The following is a 26,635-nucleotide window of genomic DNA, read 5'->3' as shown; positions in this document are numbered from 1 at the left end:
GCACTGTAGTTGATTTTTCAGATATTTGTTATGCTTCATGCATGTTATTCAAATAACCAGATGGACATACCATAGGATTCCTGTCTAGGTTTTATTCAATAACATATTACAATCACAATAGTAGGGATGTTAGGGGCGGTGGGATAGTGTGTTCAAGTTTGTACACAGACAATGTCTTTTCTCCTCCAGCTGTGTCCTTGTCCTGGCCAGGGGACACCTATGCTCTAATCCCCAGGTCCGCCGACCATTGGACAGGGGTATGGCTGAAAGCTTGATCCGACGGCCACCATGCAGAGTCTGATGGAAGATACCCACTGGTATGACATCACTCTTCAAGCCTGCGCAGGAACGCGTTTTGGGGAATCTACCATCCTTCTCAGCCTCTTTGAAGAGGATTGAATCCCTGAAACGCATCCCTGCGCATGTTGAGGAGCGACGCCATTCCAGTGGGTGGCTTCTTTAGGACTCTGTGTGATAGCCATCTGATCCGTGATAAAACTTTCAGCCATACTCCTACTTAGTTGTTGGCAGACCTGGTCTTGCACTCCTGGACCATAGCTCCTAGCTTACAAAACCAGACTCACAATATTCTTAGTTAAAAAATTATAGACATTGCAATATAAAAGACACATACACCATATGGCTTAAAGTTTGTGGGCACCTGACTATTTCACCTGTATAAACAAAGGCTTGGGAATGCTCCTCCAAATTATAAAGCTCTGGTGTTCCCAGTGAAGGATATTGTTAATGTTATAGCATGCAAAGATATGTAGCATGACTGTGCCTCTGTGCACAAAGCCAACTCCATAAAGTTATAGTTGAATAAGTTTGGTTTGGAGGAATGTGAGTTTCCTGCACACAGCACTAACCAACCTTACTGACCATCTTTGGGATCATTTGAAATGCTGAATGCTGGTCTTTTTCTCCAGCATCAGTACCTGACCACACAAATGCTCTTTTGGCTTAGTGGACACAAATTCCTACAGACACACTCCAAAATCTTGAATGGGCTTAAATACAGTGAGAATAAATAAGAGTTGGGACTTTAAATGAGGTCATGGAAAAAATGCAGGTACCAAGGGTAGCAGTGCAATTTTATTATTTCAAGTAGCATGCATAAAAACAATTCAAGACAGAACCACATACTGTAAAGAAAGACATTGTGATAAATATCATTCCAAAATCACAACACATGTATTTGTGCATATGCGATGGCATCAAGGGTATACAATCACCTTGACGCCACATAGTGGTCTCATTGAGAGATTTAGTGCATGTACATAGATTACATAATGTGTACAAATAACAATACCACAGCACAATGAAGGAAATAGATAATATAATATATAAAAACCATAATAATTGTTCTTGAGATGTTGTAATGTAAACATATGTTGGTATCCCAAATGCCCGACGCGTTTTGTGTAGGACACACTCATCAGGGGCCAGATGGTCAGGGATTTCTAAAAATGTAAAAATGTGAAATACGGGAGTCTGTGCCGAAAAAGACTATATAAATGTAATTGGAGCATCAAACGTATCCACATCCAACTATGGTGGACTGTGGTATAAACAAGTAAAAGGAATTTGAAGCAAACAGCAGAGGCAAAACCGATTTCAACCAGCCAAGGAGGTGGATAAAGTGACCATGTATGGGCTTACATGCATCCCAGGCAGGAGAGAAGGCACTATGGATTGAAGGTGATGATGAACCATCTCGCTGTGTCAGGGGAGGCAAGATATACCCGACAAACACCATGTGCACGCTGGCCGCGTACACCAGCGTCACCCGGGCATGGCAGAAAAAGGGGAGGGACTCTGAAGGCGGCCGCCGTCAGTCAGCAGCGCCCGCACTCCCTATCTGACTGGCTACATGGAGGAACTCATGCACCACGCCGTGACGCCAGTGTTGGCGTCCAACGTGGGGCAGGGGGGGTTGACGCCGATGCGCTGTGGGCGCCCGCCCAACCCCCCTTGAAGCAACGAAGTGCACTCCCTCCCGCACACCAACCGGAGCAGGGGGGAGGGGAGGCAGGGGGGACACACAGAGCGCATCGCAGCTCCCGAGTGTCAGATACAAAGTCAGTCCTGGATGTAACACAGTCATGTCTCATCCCTGAAGGGGATGACATGTCAAACGGCTGTGCTGCCTGATCTCATGGACACCTACGGGGTGTCCAGGATCAGCAGAACCTGAATATGGAGAGTAACCATTCAGGTGCATGGATACCTAACATGTGGGCGGCAGGGGAACACTGCCGGAACCTCTCCAAGGACCTCCATCCCTATGTAGAACTTGGTTCCCTATGTAGAACTTGGTTCCCTATGTAGAACATAGGGATGGAGGTCTTTGGAGAGGTTCCGGCAGTGTTCCCCTGCCGCCCACATGTTAGGAATCCAAGCACCTGAATGGTTACTCTCCATATTCAGGTTCTGCTGATCCTGGACACCCCGTAGGTATCCATGAGATCAGGCAGCACAGCCGTTTGACATGTCATCCCCTTCAGGGATGAGACGTGACTGTGTTACATCCAGGACTGGCTTTGTATCTGACACTTGGGAGCTGCGATGCGCTCTGTGTGTCCCCCCTGCCTCCCCTCCCCCCCACTCCGGTTGGTGTGAGGGAGGGAGTGCACTTCGTTGCTTCAAGGGGGGTTGGGCGGGCGCCCACAGCGCATCGACGTCAACCCCCCTGTCCCACGTTGGACGCCAACTCTGGCGTCACGGCGTGGTGTATGAGTTCCTCCATGTAGTCAGTCAGATAGGGAGTGCGGACGCTGCTGACTGACGGCGGCCGCCTTCAGAGTCAGAGCCCCTCCCCTTTTTCTGCTGTGCTCCGGTGACGCTGGTGTACGCGGCCAGCGTGCACGTGGTGTTTGTCGGGTATATCTTGCCTCCCCTGACACAGCGTGGGCGCCTCTGTTCCGAGATGGTTCATCATCACCTTCAATCAATAGTGCCTTCTCTCCTGCCTGGGATGCATGTAAGCCCATACATGGTCACTTTATCCACCTCCTTGGCTGGTTGAAATCGGTTTTGCCTCTGCTGTTTGCTTCAAATTCCTTTTACTTGTTTATACCACAGTCCACTATGGTTGGATGTGGATACGTTTGATGCTCCAATTACATTTATATAGTTTTTTTCGGCACAGACTCCCGTATTTCACCATGCTTATTAGAGAGACATTATTGGTCCTTTTTACCAACATCAAATTTGACACATTGCTTTAATTTCTCTCCCAGGCAGTTCACATTGGCACTAGTGGGATCAGTGACACTGGCACTCAGGGTACCAGCATTCACATAGTAGAAAAACAAACTGCTGCCGGGAGGACAGAAGTGATGGAATCTGCTGCTGACAAACAGAATACAGTGAACTTCACAGATCTCTCAACGCTGAGAGTTCAGCTCTTCCCTGTTGCACATTCCAGCACACTAGGAGTTAACATAGTGGAATGTGTGAACGGGAAAGAAGGAGCTGAACTTCCCCACGTGGTCAGTACAAGTTGTAAGCAGAGTACACTTATATGTACTCTGCTTACTCCTGTTAAACTAATTGTGCCTTATCGAATCCCCTCTTATTGTACATTAAGTGCCCCACTGTAAATGCCTTTTAAAAAATATGTAGCTATATATACACCGCATATTTCAGATGGTTCCTCGGCTCACATATAACTCAGACCCAGCTGGCCACTTGCTGCTTTCCTCTCTCCTCTCGGCTGATATCAGCAGAGGATTCTCAGGCCCCGCCCACTGTAGCTGTTAGATGGAGAGAGGAGAGCTGTGCGCCAGGCAGTCACACAAACGCCAAGGAACATTCTGAAATATGCTTTATATCGCTACATATTTTTTAAAAGACATGTGCACTTGAACAGTGGGGCACTTAATGTATTCTAAGAGGGGATTCGTTAGGACACAGTTATTTTAAAACTTGTAGAGTATGATGGGGCGCTTCTCCCAGGAGGGGAGGGGCAAGTCGGAATGACGTCACCCACCAATCGATTATGCCGGTCATAGCATTGATGCCGCATCGTGGACACCTGAATCCCGATGCATCGATGCTACGATTATATTCAACACCCCTACTGCAGCCCCTTTAAAAGTTTATGGCAGGCTACGGCTTGGCGGAGCTGAACGCTTTACCAAGTTGTACTCACATTTGGGGCCCTGTACATTCAGGAATGAATGCTCAGAATGCAGAATCCTTGGTAATATCAAGCAGCACCGGGTTATTACCACCAAAGGCAGCTGGTTGATTTTAGGGAAGTGCAGGGTAGTGATGCACTCTTTACTATTTTGTGCTGCTTTAAAAATATAAAAATCAAAGTTTTGTGGGTAAAGGCATAAATTGCTACTTCAGACACAAAACAAAATGTACTTTGAAACAACTGGGAAATCGAGTTTCAATAAGGCCCCTTTCACACTGGGGCGGGAGGTTTATCAGCAGTAAAGCGCCGCTATTTTTAGCGGGGCTTTACCGTCATTTTAGCGGCGGTATTCGCCCACTGGCGGTGTGGTTTTAACCCCTGCTAGGGGCCGAGAAAAGGTTAAAAACCACCGCAAAGCGCCTCAGCAGAGGCGGTTTAGCCGAGCGGTATACACACCGCTCCTTCACCGCTCCAAAGATGCTGCTAGCAGGACTTTTTTTTACCGTCCTGCTAGCACACCGCTCCAGTGTGAAAGCCCTTGGGCTTTCACACTGGAGACACAGCAGCGGCTGCTTCAGGTTTGCAGGCGCTATTTTTAACACAATAGCGCGTGCAAAACGACCCAGTGTGAAAGGGGTCTTAGACCCCTATAGACCATAGAGATGAACAGGGAACCTCTGGTCCTCGGGCATCCCTATGGTAAGCCGGCTTCAGTCTTGGGCTCCCCGATGGGATGGGGGAGCCTGGAAAGGCACCAGGCAGTGGTCCCCCTTCCACTGCATATAAAACTGATCCAGCGGCTATTTAGCTGCTAGGATTGGTTTTACTTTAAGGAGCATCGCCAGGCAAAAAGTTGATTCCGGGATAATGCCTGTAGCTGCAGGCATCTTTCTGGTATAACCACCGAAATGTCTAGGACAGGGGTCTCAAACTGGTGGCCCTCCAGCTGTTGCGAAACAACAAGTCCCATGAGGCATTGCAAGGCTGACAGTTACAAGCATGACTCCCACAGGCAGAGACATGATGGGACTTGTAGTTCCGCAACAGCTGGAGGGCCACCAGTTTGACATCCCTGGTCTAGGACATCAAATGACATCCTACAGGTGGGAAGTGGTTAATTCATGTTTTTAGTTATGGTCTCTAGATAAGAATAACACTGTAATCTCTTTTTTATCGAGAATGTGTAATGGAGTAGCTACTGTATACAGTTTTGTGATTTTACCAGTGTGCAGTAATATCTAATGGAGCTTCATTAGCAGTTTGTGGCCTCCTAAATGTTGTGTGTTCCAAATTGGGCAGACGTGGTTTAATTTAATGGATTCATTTTTAATTTCCTTGGCAATTGTTGGACTGGTCAATTCACACTTTTCTCCTTTTTCTTGATACAACTATATTCCCAGTATGTAAAACAGAAAAAATGTGTATACCGCGCTACCTGATAAAGAACAAATTATTATAAAACAGCTGCAGCTCAAAAATTTGAGATATACACAAATAAAATAATAATTGTAAAGACGTGAGCAGCGCTACAGAAAGAAGCTGCACTTACATGTATGATGTAGGTTAAAAGCAAGAAACGAACAATAGCAGCAGCCGGCCGGCTTTCAGACACTCGTTCGGGACGAGGTAGTCAGCGATGACGTCAGCGCATCAACCTTCCGACGTACGTTTCGTCTCACAAAGACATCGTCATGGGAACGGGCGACGAGTCATCGCATATTTATAGGTAAGCAGACCCACGCCTCGTTGTGAAACTTTAGCGGCGGAGCCTAATCTCCCAAATAAATCCAGGAAATGATAGGAAACATAGTGATATATTACATTATGCTTGGGACTGAATTATAGTAAAAACAATATATATCAGACACCTGATGTGAAGAAAGAATATAAGGAAAATATATATCAAATTTACGGTAATGTATGGCAGCCATAATGTATAGAGCCAGACATACTAAAACCCACTGCGCCATCTAGTGGGAAAAAGAGGGAAAAGCATGTCTGTGTGAATTACCCCAAAGGGAAATTAACTTAAATGTGTATAGATAAGAATATAAGTAAAAGAAAAATAAGATATGTGAAAAATATAAAAAAATAAATGTATGTATTGTATAAATCTATGCAAAATGAATTAAAAAGGAAAAACATGTTTTATCAATGTAAATAAAAACCAATTGATCTAATGAAAAATTAATTAATATCAAAAAAATATTAAAAAATTGGGTGGGGAAAATATATTTATTATATAAATCCATGCCGGATGAGCTCACATGGAAATTAAAAAAGCTAATATATAACTAAAAAATATATAAATCTAATTAAAAAGTGTAAATGGTTATATAGATTGCGAGTGAATGGGACTTGAGATGAAGCATAATAACGCACCCAATATAGGCATGGCCACCGAGGGTTCACAACAAGTACACATATTAGACAAATGGCAATTAAGAGTTATCAATGAATGCATTAAGATCCACTTCTACATTGAGTCCAAAGGGTGTATAGCTTCTCAATTTATGTATCCATGCCATTTCTAACCTTGAGATCCCACGTATCAAAGACCCACCCCTCCAATGGTGGGTGTACTTGTCAATCCCCAAGAAAATCGTCTTGGCGGGATTTTGATTGTGGGCCTCGAGGTAATGTCTGGAGACTGGATGCTTGGGAAAACCATTCAGAATATTCGTCACATGCTCGTTCAACCTGACAGAGAGGGGGCGTTTGGTCCTACCAACATACTGTAGTCCACATGGACACTGAAGTAGGTAGACCACACTCTCTGTCGAGCATGTGATGAATGGTTTGATCTCGAACTCCACTGAGGTGCTAGTAGAAACAAACCTATGAGTTCTTCTATGTGTGCATCCACTAAGAGAACATATCCTACATTTCCTACATTGATAAAACCCTGTCAAATTCTCAAAAAATCCTTTCTTATTGGAGGGAGGGTCAAGGATATTAGGAGCCACTCTCCCTCTAAGGGAAGAGGCCCCCTTATAAATCACTTGTGGTCTAGCAGGAAGCACACTCCTTAGAGTATGGTCATTAGCGAGAATATGCCAATGTTTCCTGATAAGTTTGGCCACGCTATTGTGTTGTATCAAATAAGTAGTTATGAAAGGAACAGAAGGTGTTCTATCTTGATTGGGTGTTTTAGCCTTCAAGAAGTCCTTTCTGTCAATTAGTGATACCTCCTCAAGAGTGTTCCTAAGAGCAGTCTCGAGGTAGCCCTTCTCTAGGAAACGTTTAATGAGAATATCCGTCTGAAGTAAAAACTCTCCATGATTGGAGCAATTACGCTTGAGGCGTATGAATTGGCTCTTGGGTACTGATCACAACCACGCTTCGTGGTGGCAGCTATCGGTGGATATATAAGATTTGCGATCAGTACTCTTAAAGTAAGTGGCTGTAGTGAAATGACCATCTTTGACCCTAATTTTCAGATCCAAAAAATTTATCTCGGTTTGGCTGGCTTCATAATTAAGGCAAATACCTCTTTCATTAGTGTTTAGCTCACCCATAAAAGTATCTAGTTCATCTCGGCTACCATCCCATAGGAGTTGGATGTTGTCTATATAAAGCGCCCAAAACAACACCCGAGATTTATGGTGGGCATAGACGGTATCCTCCTCCCATAGGACCATGAAGAGATTAGCCAAACTGGGAGCATATTTAGCCCCCCTAGCAACCCCTCTGTCTTGCCTGTAAAACTGACCCCCAAACCAAAAATAACTCTGGGTAGCCGCAAAGTGGAGCAACTCTATAATAAAACAGATTTGCTCATCAAATAATTCTGAATCACGCCTTAAAAAATATTCAACCGCGAATAGCCCCAAATTGTGTGGTATCACCGTATATAAGGATGTGACATCCGCTGTAACTAACCACCAACTTGAGTTGGGGGTATAGTCAGCTAATAGATTAATCACTTGACGTGAATCTTTGATATATGAGGGCATTTTCGCAACCAAAGGTTGTAAATAGAAATCTATATACCTGCCCACCCGGGATGTGATGGAATCAATGACACTTACAATAGGGCGTCCCGGGGGGTAGGTAGGATGTTTATGGATCTTGGGTAAATAATAAATCACTGGAGTGCGTGGGGGCTTTGGGTATTAAATGCAGTTTCTCTTTACTATTAAGGATGCCTTGTTCAAAACCTCTCTGAATCAAGATTTCTAGTTCTTTCTTATATTGGACCTTAGGATCTGATCTAAGGGGGGTGTAAGTGACCCGATCGTCGAGGATTATATATTTCGGTCAGATAATCTTTTCTGTCCAAAATTATAATTACCCCCCCCCCCCCACTTTATCGGCCGGTCTAATCACCAACTCCCTGTTCTCACATAGAGAATTGAGACCAGACTTCATCTCCCTATTAAATCTCATCCTTTTGAGGGGCATTTGGTCTAAATCTCTTAATACCACATCCCTAAAAATTTTGAGAGAAGGGGCTAAAGCACCCAGAGGGTTAAATAGGGAAGCATTAGAAAGCCCAGAGTGGCGGAAATCATTAGATACAATCTCGTCACTATGGGTGGATATGGAAACCATGTACCTTTTTGATACTCAGCCTACGTATAAATTTATGTACATCAATGTAGGTCTGAAATTTATTCAATCCTCGAGGAGGTGCAAACTTTAAACCCTTATTTAATAAGAGTTTTTCAGAGTCGGTCAAAGCGACTGAACTCAAATTAATATATTAAATATATACAATACATACATTTATTTTTTATATTTTTCATATATCTTATTTTTTCTTTTACTTATGTTCTTATCTATACACATTTAAGTTAATTTCCCTTTGGGGTTATTCAAACAGACATTCTTTTTCCCACTAGATGGCGCAGTGCGCATTAGTATGTCTGGCTCTATACATTATGGCTGCCATACATTACCGTAAATTTGATACATATTTTCCTTATATTCTTTCTTCACATCAGGTGTCTGATATATATTGTTTTTACTATAACTCAGTCCCAAGCATAATGTAATATATAACTGTTTCCTATCATTTCCTGGTTTTATCTGGGAGATTAGGCTCCGCCGCTGAAGTTTCACAACGAGGCGTGGGTCTGCTTACCTATAAATATGCGATGACTCAGTGTGTCGCCCGTTCCCATGACGATGTCTTCGTGAGACGAAACATACATCGGAAGGTTGACGCGCTGACGTCATCGCTGACTACCTCATCCCGGCTGTCTGAAAGCCGGCCGGCTGCTGCTATTGTTCGTTTCTTGCTTTTAACCTACATCATACATGTAAGTGCAACTTTTAAACATTATTAAACATGGATTTTACTGATTTACACTATGGAGAGCCGTTGTTTTATTACTCTTTTGGGTCCTGCCTACTGATCGCCTATTGGATGGAGCAACCCTGTATGTTTCTGGGTCTACACTGAGAAGCCGTGGTGTAACGCCAACTACCACTGATTGTCAGGCTACCTACAAGCTATCCAAAGCTTGCCGTCTGGTAAGCGCTTAGCACATACAGTGGTGGATTTGCTCACAAGACGCTCTTTGTGTGACCGATTACCTCACTTTTATTTGTTTTGAACACTTTTTTGGATGAGTCTAATCACGGATTCTTCATTGTTTCTACATATTTCACTTTGGGACTAATTTTTATCACCTTTTTATGTCATTGTTTTTTTTTTGGCACTTATCTTGTTTATCCTTTGGGTCCATCACGGATCCCTGGCTTACAACTATATTCCCACTTGATGCCCGCGCTATAGCAGAAGGATGGCTACAGTGCAGGCATACATTGCAGGGAGGGCGTACATGGACGTCCCCCCACGCTTGCGCACCCCGCACGCCGTGCTCTGTGATCATGAGTCCTTGGAACTTGGCTGATCACAGATCGGAGTAATGGGCCAATCCCGGCCCTTTACCAGGTGATCAGCTGTCAGCCAATGACAGCTTATCACACAATGTAAACAGAAGCTGGTAATCTGCTTATTTTTTTCCTCATTTTTCCTCAAGCCGATGCTAGCTTCTGTAAAAGGGACATCGGTCCCACACAGTCACCACCAGTGCTGCTAACCAGTGGCCATCAGTGCTGCCAATCAGTGCCGCCTATCAGTGCCCATCAGTGCAGCCTCATCAGAGCACATCAATGAAGGAGAAAAATTACCTATTTGCAAAATTTTATAACAAATTGAAAACTGGTACTGAAAATTGGCTTGGACAGGAAGGGGGTATCAGTGCCCAGTAAGGAAGTGGTTAAACGTCTGAGGTGCAATCCAAAAAAAGTAGCCAATGCATTTTGGGAGTTTAAGAGTGCCCCCTTCAGCAGGGCTAAAAGGAACATAAAGAGATCTCCATATCAAACTGATATCAATACAATATCCCCTCCGTGGGGTCACTGTTAAAACCAAATAGTCAATGGTAATGGAAGCGTCAAAATTAATGTACAAAAATATACAGACCAATATGAAAATATGAGTACTAAACAATAAACATAAAACAAGATATAGAAACAGACAGAAAAAAAGTATGGAAACCAAACTAGACAATAAGAAAAGCCAGACACTCATCTACTCACCCTGTGGATGGGTGGGGGGCTCAGTGGCTGACCATACGATAAAGAGAAGAAACTACGCTAGAGAAAGAAAGGGCGTAGAAAAAGATACCACATATAGAGCCACAGAGATATAGTGTCTGAAATAATAGCTAGTTAATTATAACAAAATAGAAATGTATTAATTGTATGAATACACAATAGTTGATTCCACAAAATATAAAATCAATGAACCTCCACCGTTCACCATCTAATGACAACGTTGTCAATGACCGGACAAATACAGACAGACTAACAGACTAACAAACATATAAGGGAATGTATTCACTACATGTGCACAAATATATGGGCCATATAAATGCTATATGGATGTAAGCAATGTGGCAACATTAGACGTAGAGCCAGGCAGTCCTATTATGGAAGGATAGAAAAATAGCATAGACTATTATTGACAAAATAAGCTTTTGATGGCTGTTGGGGATGTACGGCAAAGGGGTATTGGCATATTGGTTTAAAGTAAATTAATATATATCTTGTGAGTACTAAAATATGTTGCAATCCATAGGACACAGGAAAATAGCTTGCACAGCGGTCATTAATTGCAGAGACCAAACTGAGTGGCTAAAAGGAGCATAGCGGGTAGGTATATAATGTGATCTACCTTACCCGAGATGTAGACAATAGTATGCTGCAGGTGGTCTGCTGTGTTCAGTAGTCCATTTCTCTTACGATGGAAAAAGCAATAAGTGTTCAATAGAAGTGGATATCAACTAATTTTTTATATTAGAGAAAAAAAAGGCAACAATTTATAAACAAACCCTTGGTTCAAAAAGAGCAATGCTTACCTCAACCCCCAACCTCCAACATTTTTAGGAGAAAGGCACATAATAAAAAATGTATCTAAAAAGTTAAACCGCCCCCCCCCCCCCCTCCTCCCTCAGCATCACACACAGATATTCAGTGGTGGTTGACAGTCCGTAGTTTGTACTAAGAATTGCCTAATTACAGAATACATATTACATCTGGTTTGAATTGAAAACTTTCAATATTCTATACAGCTCCTATAAAAAGTATTCACCCCTTTATTCTAAAATTATGTTTACCGTATGGTGCCGAAGTGCATTAGAAAATACGTGGGGTTTGTTATTAACAATGAATAGTACTGCCGCGCGTCTGCCAAAGGGCAGTGCGTTTGTGTGCATGCCAGGATGGCGTGAAATTTGGCACACATTCCTGCAATGCAGTAATGTGAACCTAGCTTAAGTCTCCACTTGCCCAATGGTCAGACTGTACATTGTAGCTTTGCATTAGGGTGAGAGGCTGCTCTGTATCTGAAATGTGTGAACACCCCAAGAACCGCACAAGTACCAGGATTTACATGACTGTGGGCCAGTATCTCAATCTTGGAAGGGGATGGTGATCCTGGGGGATGATCAAAGATGGCTCTGTCCTTTTGGAGAAAAAAGCTGGCATTGTCAGGAGGAGCTGTGATATCTAGAATTGTTATACATTACTTAAAGTGATTGTAAAGGTTTTTTTTTTTTTTCTTCTTTTTTTTTGAAATAACAAACATGTCATACTTACCTGCTCTGTGCAAGGGCTTTGCACAGAGCAGCTCCGATCCTTCTTTTTCTAGGGTCCCCTGGCGGCGCTCCTGGCTCCTCTTCATCGGGTGCCCCCATAGAGACCCGTAATCTATGGAGGCACCCATGCGGGTGCACTCCTGAGTCCTGCTGCTTGCATCCATTAACAGAGACAGCAGGACTCGGCCCTGTCCCCGGCTCCCGTGTGACTGGATTTGATTGACAGCAGCGGGAGCCAATGGCTTGTTAAGCCAATGGATTAACTGGCCTGTGAGCTATGCATTCCTTTACTCTGCATCCTGTACATAGCATACCTCTGAGCAGTATACCCTGTATATAACACACTCCTTAACTCTGTGTGTGTGTGTGTGTGTGTGTGTATATATAGATATAGATATAGATATATATATATATATATATATATATATATATATATATATACAGTAGACATTAATGGATTAATGGCTGTGTGTTGAATGGCTAATTAGACCCAATTTGGACATTTTCACTTAGGGGTGTACTCACTTTTGTTGTCAGCGGTTTAGATATTAATGGCTGTGTGTTGAGTTATTTTGAGGGGACAGCAAATTTACACTGTTATAAAAGCTGTACACTAACTAATTTACATTGTAGCAAAGTGTCATTTCTTCAGTGTTGTCAGATGAAAAGATAGAAGAAAATATTTACAAAAATGTGAGGGGTGTACTCACTTTTGTGAGATACTGTATGTATACAACGGGTATAATAAGTATTGAACACGTCACCATTTTTCTAGGTAAATATTTTTTTAAAGGTGCTATTGGCATGAAATTTTCCCCACATGTTGGTAAGTACCAATGCAATCCATACATACAAAAAAACAAAACAAATAAGTTCAGAAATAAGGTTATGTGTAATAAAATGGAATGAGACAGGGAAAAAGTATTGAACACATGAAGAAAGGGAGGTGCAAAAAGGCATGGAAAGCCAAGACATAAGCTGAAATCTATCAGTAATCAGAAAACGTTCCTGCCCCTTGTCAGTGCAAATTATTATCAGCTGGTTCAGTCTCAACTGATGGCCTATAAAAAGGGTATCTCATTACCAAGGTGTCACATAAGAAACATCTCATGATGGGTAAAAGCAAAGCGCTCTCTCAAGACCTTTGCAAACTTATTGTTGCAAAACAAATTGATGGCATTGGTTACAGAAGGATTTCTAAACTTCTGACTGTTTCAGTGAGCACTGCTGGGGCCATAATCTGGAAGTAGAAAAGAACATCATTTCACTATAAACTGGCCACGAAGATTTCTGACAGAGAAGTGAAAAGAATTATCAGAAGAGTTGTCCAAGAGCCAAGGACCACTTGTGGAGAAATTCAGTAAGACCTGGAGTTAGCAGGTACAATTGTTTCAAAGAAAAACATGTTGAAGCTCATTTAAAGTTTGCTGCACAACATTTAGACAAGCCTGTCAAATACTGGGAGAATAGAGTCTGGTCAGATGAGACTCTTTGGATGCCATAATAAACACACCATGTTTGGAGGTCAAACGGCACTTCACATCACTCCAAAAAACACCCCCACACCAACAGTGAAGTTTGGTGGTGGGAACATCATGGTGTGGGGCTGTTTTTCAGCATACGTTACTGGCAAACCTCATGTCATTAAAGGATGGATAAATTGAAAAATGGACATTCTTGATAAATATCTGCTGCCATCTACCAGGATAATGAAGATGAAACAAGGGTGGACATTTCAGCAAGACATCGATTCCAAACATAAAGCCAAGGAAACTCTCAGCTGGTTTCAAAGAAAGAAAATAAAGCTGCTAGAATGACCCAGCCAATCACCTGACTTGAATCTAATAGCAAATCTATGGAAAGAACTAAAGATCAGAGCTTATTTAACTGCATGCCGACCAGCCACCGCAGTTATACTGCGGCAACATGGCTCGGCTGCGCGAATTGCCGTCATGGTACGTTGGTACCATATATGGCACTAGGGGGCACGTGCGTGCCCCCTGCTTGCCCACGGAGCCGATGCGAGTGCCCGGCGGGCTCCCGGATCACTCGGGGCACGCCGAGAACCGGGATCTGTGTGTGTGTGTAAACACACAGTTTCCGGTTCTCTGAGGGGAGAATAGACAGATCGTCTGTTCATACAGTGTATGAACAGACGATCTGTCATGTCCCCTGCACAGTCCCCTCCCCCCTTCAGTTAGAACACGTACTAGGATACACTTAACCCCTTCACTGCCCCCTAGTGGTTAACCCCAGAGAGATGTATTCTGTCCGGTTTGTGAGGTATGATTTGAACCAACTGAGAGCTGTATCATTTAATCCAGTGGTAAGATGGAGCCGGTTTAAAAGAATACCATGGTCAACAGTATCGAATGCAGCAGAAAGGTCCAGGAGGATGAGGAGGGAGGGAGAGCCAGCATCGGATGATATGAGGAGGTCGTTTGTAACTCTGACGAGGGCAGTCTCTGTACTGTGAGCAAAGCAGAAACCTGACTGACTTTTGCCCGCAACGTGTTGCAGGCTGCTGTTTAGAGGGTCTATTCTGTTATGAAGGCGTATTGTTCAGGTTGGGCTCCAGTTTGTTTCTGTGTTGAGCTCCTGTTACCTGGTTGGCTCTTGTGTTAGCCTTGGGAATTTTCGTTGTCCCACCCCCCACGTTTGGTACTGCTTTGGGTCGTCCCTATGGTTCTGAATAATGGAGTGCTGTGTCTGTCAATGAACGAAAGAGAAAATGGGATTTTTGACTTACCATAAAATCCATTTCTCAGTTCATATATATATATATATATATATATATATATATATATATATATATATATTTATATATATACAGTGGCTTGCGAAAGTATTCGGCCCCCTTGAACTTTTCAACCTTTTGCCACATTTCAGGCTTCAAACATAAAGATATAAAATTTTTATTTTTTGTGAAGAATCACCAACAAGTGGGACACAATTGTGAAGTGGAACGAAATCTTTTGGATTTTTGAAACTTTTTTAACTAATAAAAAAATGAAAAGTGGGGCGTGCAAAATTATTCGGCCCCCTTGCGTTAATACTTTGTAGAGCCACCTTTTGCTGCGATTACAGCTGCAAGTCGCTTGGGGTATGTCTCTATCAGTTTTGCACATCGAGAGACTGAAATTCTTGCCCATTCTTCCTTGCAAAACAGCTCGAGCTCAGTGAGGTTGGATGGAGAGCGTTTGTGAACAGCAGTTTTCAGCTCTTTCCACAGACTCTCGATTGGATTCAGGTCTGGACTTTGACTTGGCCATTCTAACACCTGGATACGTTTATTTGTGAACCATTCCTTTGTAGATTTTGCTGTATGTTTGGGATCATTGTCTTGTTGGAAGATAAATCTCCGTCCCAGTTTCAGGTCTTTTGCAGACTCCAACAGGTTTTCATCCAGAATGGTCCTGTATTTGGCTGCATCCATCTTCCCCTAAATTTTAACCATCTTCCCTGTCCCTGCTGAAGAAAAGCAGGCCCAAACCATGATGCTGCCACCACCATGTTTGACAGTGGGGATGGTGTGTTGAGTGTGATGAGCTGTGTTGCTTTTACGCCAAACATATCGTTTTGCATTGTGGCCAAAAAGTTCGATTTTGGTTTCATCGGACCAGAGCACCTTCTTCCACATGTTTGGTGTGTCTCCCAGGTGGCTTGTGGCAAACTTTAGACGAGACTTTTTATGGATATCTTTGAGAAATGGCTTTCTTCTTGCCACTCTTCCATAAAGGCCAGATTTGTGCAATGTACGACTGATTGTTGTCCTATGGACAGACTCTCCCACCTCAGCTGTAGTTCTCTGCAGTTCATCCAGAGTGATCATGGGCCTTTTGGCTGCATCTCTGATCAGTCTTCTCCTTGTCTGAGCTGAAAGTTTAGAGGGACAGCCAGGTCTTGGTAGATTTGCAGTGGTCTGATACTCCTTCCATTTCAAAATGATCGCTTGCACAGTGCTCCTTGGGATGTTTAAAGCTTGGGAAATCTTTTTGTATCCAAATCCGGCTTTAAACTTCTCCACAACAGTATTACGGACCTGCCTGGTGTGTTCCTTGGTCTTCATGATGCTCTCTGCGCTTTCAACAGAACCCTGAGACTATCACAGAGCAGGTGCATTTATACAGAGACTTGATTACACACAGGTGGATTCTATTTATCACCATCAGTCATTTAGGACAACATTGGATCATTCAGAGATCCTCGCTGAACTTCTGGTGTGAGTTTGCTGCACTGAAAGTAAAGGGGCCGAATAATTTTGCACGCACCACTTTTCAGTTTTTTAATTGCTAAAAAAGTTTAAAATATCCAATAGATTTTGTTCCACTTCACAATTGTGTCCCACTTGTTGGTGATTGTTCACAACAAATTAAAGTTTTATATCTATATGTTTGAAGCCTGAAATGTGGCAAAAGGTTGAAAAGTTCAAGGGGGCCGAATACTTTCGCAAGCCACTGTGTGTATATATATATATATATATATATATATATATATATATATATATATATATATATATATATATATATATGCACAGTGTATATACACAAATAAAGCTCAAAATCCTTATAATAACTTTTATTTCCATACATGCAAATGCATTGGGAACACTGCACAGCCTATTCCAAATCAAAACATGAAGGAAAATGTTTCAAATGTGTTATTCCTTTACAGAAAGTGAAGAAAAAAGGAATATTAGTCTTTTCCAAAAAATAGCAGTGTCTGCATTTTTCTTTACAAACTCAAACAGTTACTGTATAAACTGAAAAATGCTTCAAGATTTAGCTTTCCTGTGTATCACTGAGCTAATATTCAGTAGTATAACCGCTGTTTCTGGGAACTGTTTCACATCGGTGTTGCATGGAGTTGACCAACTTCTGGCACTTGTGAACATGTATTCCAGCCCAGGACAATTGCACTACATTCCACAATTCCTCTGCATTTCTTGACTTTACATCCGAAACAGCAATTTTGCTGTCACCACACAAGTTTTCTGTTGGATTAAGGTCCGGAGTTTGGGCTGGCCACTCCATCAATGTTAATCTTGTTGGTCTGGAACCAATATGCCGCTCGCTTCCTGGTGTGTTAAGGAAACATGGCCTCTTCAAGTATTTTGATGCATTCAAACTGACCCAAGATCCCTGGTATGCGATAAATAGGCCCAACACCATATTATGAGAAACATCCCCATATCATGATGCTTGTGCCACCATGCTTCACTGTCTTCACAGTGTACTGTGGCTTGAATTCAGTGTTTGGGGGTCATTTGACAAACTACGGCCTCATGACCCAAAAATAACAATTTTGCTTTCATCAGTCCACAAAATGTTGTGCCATTTATCTTTAGGTCAGTCAGTGTGTTCTTTGGCCAATTTTAACCTCTTTAGCATGTCGTTTTTTTCAACAGTGAGACTTTGCGGGGGCTTCTTGCCAATAGCTTAGCTTCACATAGGCGTTGTCTTATTGTTACAGTACTCACAGGTAACTTTAGACCACCTTTGATCACCATGGAGCTGATCATTGGAGACTTTGCCATTTTGGCTATTCTTTGATCCATTCATATGGTAGTTTTCCATTTTTCTCCACGTCTTTCTGGTTTTAGTTGCCATTTTAAAGCATTTGAGATCATTTTAGCCGAGAAGCCTATCAGTTTCTGCACTTCTTTTATATGTTTTTCCCTCTCCAATCAACTTTTTAATCAAAGTACGCTGTTCTTCTGATCAATGTCTGGAACGACCCATTTTACTCAGATTTTCAGAGAGAAATGCATGATACCCAGCATGTTCAACATTTGCTGCCATCGTCCTTAAATAAGGGCCACTTGTTTGACACCTGTTTTTTCACAGACTGAATGACCTCACTAATTGAACTCCACACTGCTATTATTTTGAACACGCCCCTTTCAATTAATGATTAAATTACACAGAATCAGCAGCATGCATGTCATGACTGTTGGGTCTTTTGGTTTTATATTACTCTACTACACGTACTAGTAAATGATTTGCCATGTAGAAATATCATTTATACAAAAAACAGTGATTGATCTGGTTAGTGACGTAGGACTGCTATTATTCTGCTATTTTAGTCTGAAAAGGAAAGTGTGCTTAAGTGTTGAAAAATATCAGACAAAAACTCTCATAGAGTCTGCATTTCCATTATAAAGCCTACGTGTTTTTTCTATTATTAGTTTTTTGGCTTCTTTGGATAACTGGGTTTGTATGCCCTGCTGATAATAGGCTTAAAAGCATGTTTTTTTTTCTAATTAATCAATAAGCACATGTTTTATAAGATTCAATTAAATAAGTGCTTGACCATCTTTGAAAGTATATGTGAGGCATGCATTTCTCAATTATTCACGGTACAGTATAGTGCAGCCATATTACATTAGGACACTGTTTTTTTTTATAATGAAAAAATCCATCTAAAGTATACATTTATCTAAGAAAATAAGGACCAGATTGTCCTTAGCTTGGTGGCTTAGGACTATAGATTCGGGGAAGTCCCTTCACATCTTTTAAAAGATCCTCATGCTGGATGCCAGCCTGTCAGGCTGAGGATAACTTCTGGGCACCATGTCAGATTTGGTCATTAGGAATCTCGTCTACTGATCAAAACTCTGGAACTTCGAGCAGTTTGCTTTGCTGCAAAGAGATCTGAGTTTTTCAAGACCTGTGTTGCAGGGAGGGAAACACTGGATGTGAACATTCTGGCCTCCAGGTTCAACAACAGACTGTCCCAAGGTACATGGATCCTCTAATGAATGCAATGGACGATCTGGTGGCTCAGTGGGATCCATATACCCTGATCTATGCCTTTCCTCTCTTGAAACTTCCTCGTCTGCTTGGCAAGATTAATATGGGGGCTTTCAGGTAATCCACATTGCTGTCGACTAGCCCGGGTGGATGAGGTATGCCAGCCTGGTAAGATTCCTGTTGAATGCTCCATGACCAGTGGCAGATGATCAGAATTTTCTGTCCAAAGCTTTGATTTGTTATCCTGCTTCTTGGTTGCTGGGTTTGAAGCCCAGGTTCCAGGGGACAAGTTAATCTCTGAGTCTGTATTCCCTATAACAAAGAAGTGCAGGACCAGTTGGGATTTGGACTTTAGAGGCATTAAAAAGGCAAAAATTATTCACAATATAAAAGCGTATAAGTTTATTACCAAAACAAAAAACACCTGGTGCATAAAGCACCGTAAAACCCCTCATGGATTTTTTGACAGGCAGATCAAAATGTTGGTAAAAAAATATATATTTTATTATATCAACATGATAAAGTAATGTAAATCAACAATGAACATCATAGTATTAATGCAATTGTGAATATTAGATCATGATACATAATACCCTAAATAAGGCATTCTGTATGTCTGGCACATACTGCTCATGGATACTGGTGGGCTAGCTGTCGTATATACTGGCTTAGACACCTTACATGTTTCAGTCTAATTATAGTCCTTCTTCAGAGGTTTTATGTCAAATGGGTAGTAGTATTTAAATACCGTATTTATCGGCGTATAACACGCGCCGACGTATAACACGCACCCCAAGTTTAGGAGGGAATTTTAAGGAAAAAAACTTTTAGGAGTAAACTTTAAGAAAGAAAAACTTACATTAAAATGCCCATCAATGCAGCGTTATCAGTGTCCATCTGCAGCCTTGTCAGTGTCAGTGCAGCCTTGCTCCAGTGTCTATTGCAGCCTTGTCAGTGCAGCTTTGCCCCAGTGCAGCCTTGTCAGTGCAGCCATGTCAGTGCAGCTTTGCCCCAGTGCAGCCTTGTCAGTGCAGCCATGTCAGTGCAGCCATGTCAGTGCAGCTTTGCCCCAGTTCAGCTTTTCCCCAGTGCAGCCTTGCCCCACTGCAGCCTTGTGTGATCGCCGCGATCACCGCCGACATACACAGCCGTGTGTAAATTCAAATATGGCGCGGAGACTGCAGGGACTCGGCAGAGCCGAGATACACATACCCGAGAGTCCTCGGCTTTTCTCGGCGCCGCTTACAGTCCCGCCCTATGATGGACATCACACAGGTCCAATGGCGGGACTGTAAGCGGCGCAGAGAAAAGCCGAGGACTCTCGGGTATGTGTATCTCGGCTCCGCCGAGTCCCTGCAGTCTCGGCGCCATATTTGAATTTACACACGGCTGTGTATGTCGGCGGTGATCGCGGCAATTGCCGCGATCGCTCCGATCACACAAAATTGGCGGGGATCGGCCTATAACACACACCCACGATTTTCCCCTGATATTCAGGGGAAAAAAAGTGTGTGTTATACGCAAATAAATACGATATATTATATTAGTAAAATAGTAACATAAAAAAGCATATAGAGCAAAAAAAAAGTGCATTCATGTATCTATATATGGCATAAACAGATCATGTCATACTTGCAAAATTATAAAAAAAAACAAATATTGGATATAACTGATGAGTAAATGATCAGTTGTTTCCCAGAGAGGGCAGCACAAACTTGCACCAGATGGAACCACGAGGACTGTGAAGAAATGAGCCCAAGACTGCACATACAGTGACCCCAGGTAACAGAGCAAAGGCTCCCACCATATAATGCCAAACAGCCAGTTAGTAATCAGTCATTGGAGAGTTTATTATGATGCTCATCTGTATAGATAAGCAGCTATAAAGAGTTGTTAATATGATGTATAGGTTTGCAGGAACTCAGAGACATTAATATGATGCATTATTACTATATGATGTCCATTGTTTATTTGTACTATTTTATCATGTTGTTATAATAGAATACTGTATGTATTTTTTACCAACATTTTGGTCTGCCTCTCAAAAAAAATCCATGAGGGGTTTTACCGTGCTTTATGCACCAGGTGTTTTTTGTTCATGTTTTCATTTTGATTTGACAGATCAATTCCTGCCATACACATACAAACCCCTCTAATCCCAATTAAGGCCTGGTTCACACCTATGCAGGTTACAGTTTGCACATTCCAGGTGTATTTTGCGTTTTTCTATACACGTTTTTGATCCATTGATGTCTATGGAACCAGAAAAAAGTCCCTGGCCCTTTCCATAAAATGCACAGATGTGAACGTGACGCATAGGAATCCATGTCATATGGACTATAGTGTGTTTCTGCAAAACTGAAAACGCACTAAAAAATGCATAGGTGTGAACCAGGCCTGTTTATTACCAAAAACACATCAAATACCGCTAGTAAAAGGGAAATGGCTAACAAAACCTACAGTATCTCACAAAAGTGAGTACACCCCTCACATTTTTGTAGATATTTTATTATATCTTTTCATGTGACAACACTGAAGAAATGACACTTTGCTACAATGTAAAGTAGTGAGTGTACAGCTTGTATAACACTATAAATTTGCTGTCCCTTCAAAATAACTCAACACACAGCCATTAATGTCTAAACCGCTGACAACAAAAGTGAGTACACCCCTAAGTAAAAATGTCCAAATTGGGCCCAATTAGCCATTTTCCCTCCCCGGTGTCATGCGACTCGTTAGTGTTACAAGGTCTCAGGTGTGAATGGGGAGCAGGTGTGTTAAATTTGGTGTTATCGCTCTCACTCTCTCATACTGGTCACTGGAAGTTCAACACGGCCCCTCATGGCAAAGAACTCTCTGAGGATCTGAAAAAAAGAATGGTTGCTCTACATAAAGATGGCCTAGGCTATGAGAAGATTGCCAAGACCCTGAAACTGAGCTGCAGCACGATGGCCAAGACCATACAGTGGTTTAACAGCACAGGTCCCGCTCAGAACAGGCCTCTCCATGGTCAATCAGAGAAGTTGATTGCACGTGCTCACTGTCATATCCAACGGTTGTCTTTGGCAAATAGACATATGAGTGCTGCCAGCATTGCTGCAGAGGTGGAAGGTCAGCCTGTCAGTGTTCAGACCATACACCGCACACTGCATCAAATTGGTCTGCATGCTTGTTGTCCCAGAAGGAAAACTTTTCTAAAGATGATGCACAAGAAAGCCCGCAAACAGTTTGCTGAAGAGAAGCAGACTAAGGACATGGATTACTGGAACCATGTCCTATGGTCTGTTGAGACCAAGATAAACGTATTTGGTTTAAGATGGTGTCAAGCGTGTGTGGCGGCAACCAGGTGAGGAGTACAAAGACAAGTGCTTCTTGCCTAAAGTCAAGCATGGTGGTGGGAGTGTCATGGTCTGGGGCTTCATGAGTGGTTACCGGCACTGAGGAGCTACAGTTCATTGAGGGAACCATGAATGCCAGCATGTACTGTGACTTACTGAAGCAGAGCATGATTACCCTCTCTTCTGAGACTGGGCCGCAGGGCAGTGTTCCAACATGATAACGACCCCATAAATAAATTAAGAAATCGATGCGCTTCACTACGTGATCAATGATAATTGCATGAATCCATAAGACCCCCATACACAAATCATTCAGCAATTATAAATATTGTGCAGAAAAGATACTGTGAAAAAAATATATGTGCAAATTATGTAACTAAAATAGTTGTGCAGGAAGAAGATTGTAGCTAAAATGCTGATCACACGTGTAAAAGATATATAACAGGTGTCTCAGTGTGTAAAATAGATCAGTTAAAGATAAGATAATAAAATAAATGGCCACACTACTGATACACTTATTAAATAAATAAATACTAAGACAGCCAAGTCCAGAAGGAATATGCAAAAGAGCAGTCACAATAGTGCCAGTATTTAAAAGTTCTAAAATTGCTTCAAAATTGCTTAATTGGAGTGCTTGTTAATCAATCTTGAATGACAATGTTATTCAGCTCCAACCTCATCAGATGTTATATTCTCCACCCGCAATCATATATAAAGCAAAAAAAAAGAAGAAAAATATTTCATTGCACAATGCTCCATACAGACGGTACACCAGCAAAAACTTGCTATGAGAACCACTCCTTGAAAAAGTCACGTGACCGTGACGCAACGCGTGGGAGGAGCCTAGGACGCACTGTGCAGTCTGTCAGTATCTAGCTGTGTACTGCAGTGACTCTGCTCTCGTCTGTGGCGGCTGCCTGCTTATCTTATCTGGATATGCCTTTCTAACATGGGGCGCACGTGAGTGGTTCCCATAGCAAGTTTTTGCTGGTGTACCGTCTGTATGGAGCATTGCGCAATGAAATATTTTTCTTCTTTTTTTTTTGCTTTATATATGATTGCGGGTGGAGAATATAACATCTGATGAGGTTGGAGCTGAATAACATTGTCATTCAAGATTGATTAACAAGCACTCCAATTAAGCAATTTTAAAGCGATTTTAGAACTTTTAAATACTGGCACTATTGTGACTGCTCTTTTGCATATTCCTTCTGGACTTGGCTGTCTTAGTATTTATTTATTTAATAAGTGTATCAGTAGTGTGGCCATTTATTTTATTATCTTATCTTTAACTGATCTATTTTGCACACTGAGACACCAGTTATATATTTTTTACACGTGTGATCAGCATTTTAGCTACAATCTTCTTCCTGCACAACTATTTTAGTTATATAATTTGCACATATATTTTTTTGCACAGTATCTTTTCTGCACAATATTTATAATTGCTGAATGATTTGTGTATGGGGGTCATATGGATTCATGCAATTATCATTGATCACGTAGTGAAGCACATCAATTTCTTAATTTATTTATATATTTGAGTGATTCTGAACACTTTTGGTTGATAGCAGCCTCACAAAAGTTATTTTTTGATCCTTGATTTTTTTTCAATAAGTATCACAGCGCTTTGTGTTTTTATTCACTTCATAACGACCCCAAACACACCTCCAAGATGACCACTGCCTTGCTAAATAAGCTGAGGGTAAAGGTGATGGACTGGCCAAGCATGTCTCCAAACCTAAACCCTATTGAGCATCTGTGGGGCATCCTCAAACGGAAGGTGGAGGAGCGCAAGGTCTCTAACATTTACCAGCTCTGTGATGTCGTCATGGAGGAGTGGAAGAGGACTTCAGTGGCAACCTGTGAAGCTCTGGTGAACTCCATGCTGAAGAGGGTTAAGGCAGTGCTGGAAAATAATGGTGACCACACAAAATTTTGCACTTTAGGCCCAATTTGGACATTTTGACTTAGGGGTGTACTCACTTTTGTTGGCAGCGGTTTAGACATTAATGACTGTGTGTTGAGTTATTTTGAGGGGACAACAAATTTACACTGTTATACAAGCTGTACACCCACTACTTTACATTGTAGCAAAGTGTCATTTCTTCAGTGTTGTCACATGAAAAGATAGAATGAAATATTGACACAAATGTGAGGGGTGTACTCACTTTTGTGAGATACTGTATTATAACTCAATCATATCCTCTAACACTCCATTATCTCAAGGTATGGATAATAGTTCAGTATGTATTATAAAAAGCATACGACTCCATGTTTGATGTGTTTCAATGTAAATCTTCCTCAGGGTTTGAAGTAGTCAGACTTATCAGGAGGGTGTTATAATGCACCAGATGAAGTCATGACATTGAAAACAAAGGTCCATCCCTCAGAACGAGCTCGCTGGATCCGGACAACAATTAGGGAGCATTATATCCTAAAGATGTGGGTAGTGAGGAGCATGTTGACTTTATTTACCTTTGTATTAGAGGTGCCGTATCTGTGTTTCAGTCTGCCCCATTAATTAGATTTTGTATGTTACACTGTTAGAAAATGTTAACATTCAATGTAAGAATTCGTATTGGTTTATTTTTTACAGATAGAATCAATGCTGGATATAGCTGAAAGGGAGCGTCTCGGAAATACTCGCCAGCCAGACAAACCTTTGATTCGACTTCGGGTAAGATAATGCAGTAAATGATCTTTATCTAAGTAATCATATCTGCTTTTATTAGTCTGACTTTTCATTTTCATTTGATTTAATTACATCTATTGCTATTGGATGTTTAATATCCTTGCTCTTTGCACTTAATAAGCAGACTTATTCTAAAACCGTAATTTAATGGTCATAAATGGTCTTGCTGTGATGGATGGAAGAGCTGCAGGTACAGATTTTCTCTTTGACCCTAGGTTCACACTGATGCGATGCAGGAACCAGCGCGATTATATCGCCTGTTCCCGCATCACTCCTCTCCCGCAGGCAGTTCACACTGCTTTGTGCGAACTGCTACGGGTGTCCTAAACAAAGTTAATGACGCCCCCAGTTTAGTTCACAGATCGCAGTGCGAACTGTGAACTCGCACAGGAATCGGATCGCATAGATGAGAACACCCATGTGATCCGATTCTAGTGCGGAGAAAAAGAAGTCCCTGCACTATTTTCTGTGCGAATCCAATGCGATCCAATCCTGTATGGCTGAACTCGCATTGCTCAGAGATCGCATGTGATCGGCACCGGCAGTGCGGGTGCAAATCACATGCGATCTCTGAGATCACGCTAGTGTGAGCCCGGGCTTAGAGTTTTAGCGAACTGATCTTTCTTATCAGCAGAGATCACATGACCAAATTCCTAGGCTTTTGCTCATTTGACCAGCACTTGAGGGTGCCCAAAGCAGCATTTGTTTCAGGATTCGGATGTATTTCAACATTTTGATTAATTTCTATTTATTCATATGAGCTTTATGTTGGCATTTGAACACAAGGCAGCTTTTGAGGGGTTGTTTCAGGTTAAGTAAACACTTTTTTTTCATTACTATGGCCTTGGTTCACTGAAAAATAGAATATGATTATTTTACAGAATACAGCTAATCATTGCCCTTCATCTTTTCATTACCATCATAAACAAGTGATTGATAGTAGGGATATATTAAGTCAGTACAGTAAAACCTTGTATTGCAAGCATAATCCATTCCGGAAGCATGCTTGTAATCCAAAGCACTTGTATATCAAAGCAAATCTCCCCATAAAAAATCATGGAAACTCAAATGATTCCTTCCAAAACCATTTATTCATAAGTCCTTCAGTTTATAGTCCATAAAAAAAGATTATAGCAATGTGACCAGGTTGTGTAACCATAAAATGTCCATCCACAAATGGAAGCCTCCACAAGGGGATTAGAAGCAAAATCAAGCAGGAGCTCCAGAGTATAAAAGAGAAGAGAGGCGCCTCTAAGTGTAGCAATATGGTTACATTTAATGAAGGTACAACATTTAGCAACTCACATGGTTGATGATTAAAAGAGGCATATCTAAATATGCAGGGATCTGGGGTAAAGCGGTTCACATAGACCGGCTCTCACTGCTGTCAGTCTGCAATCATAACTGGAAGACTACCCTGCAGTAGAGCGATCTAAAAAACGAGGCTGAAAACGCTCGTGGAGCAGAGCGTGGAAAGGACGACATCTATGGCAGAGCAGGGGATGGTCAATGTGGACAGCTTTACCCCGGATGCCTGCATACTTAGATGTGCCTGTTTTAATCATCAACCATATGAGTTTCTAAATGTTGTA

At 41.9% G+C, this 26,635-nt stretch overlaps 1 protein-coding gene across 2 annotated transcripts in view; it reads left to right on the top strand.

The window, feature by feature from the left end:
* Positions 1-26,635, top strand: part of MRE11 (MRE11 homolog, double strand break repair nuclease) — a 497,020-nt gene that overhangs the window by 163,063 nt on the left and 307,322 nt on the right. For both annotated transcript variants that reach the window (XM_073613016.1, XM_073613017.1), the window contains exon 10: positions 24,948-25,028. In XM_073613016.1, the coding sequence (XP_073469117.1) occupies positions 24,948-25,028 (81 nt within the window). The remainder of the gene's footprint in view (positions 1-24,947; positions 25,029-26,635) is intronic.

This window comes from Aquarana catesbeiana, linkage group LG02, assembly GCF_042186555.1.
Source record: "Aquarana catesbeiana isolate 2022-GZ linkage group LG02, ASM4218655v1, whole genome shotgun sequence".
NCBI classification, from domain to species: Eukaryota; Metazoa; Chordata; class Amphibia; order Anura; family Ranidae; genus Aquarana; species Aquarana catesbeiana.
Note: the sequence above shows the minus strand (reverse complement) of the source record. Positions and strands in the feature narration are given on the sequence as shown.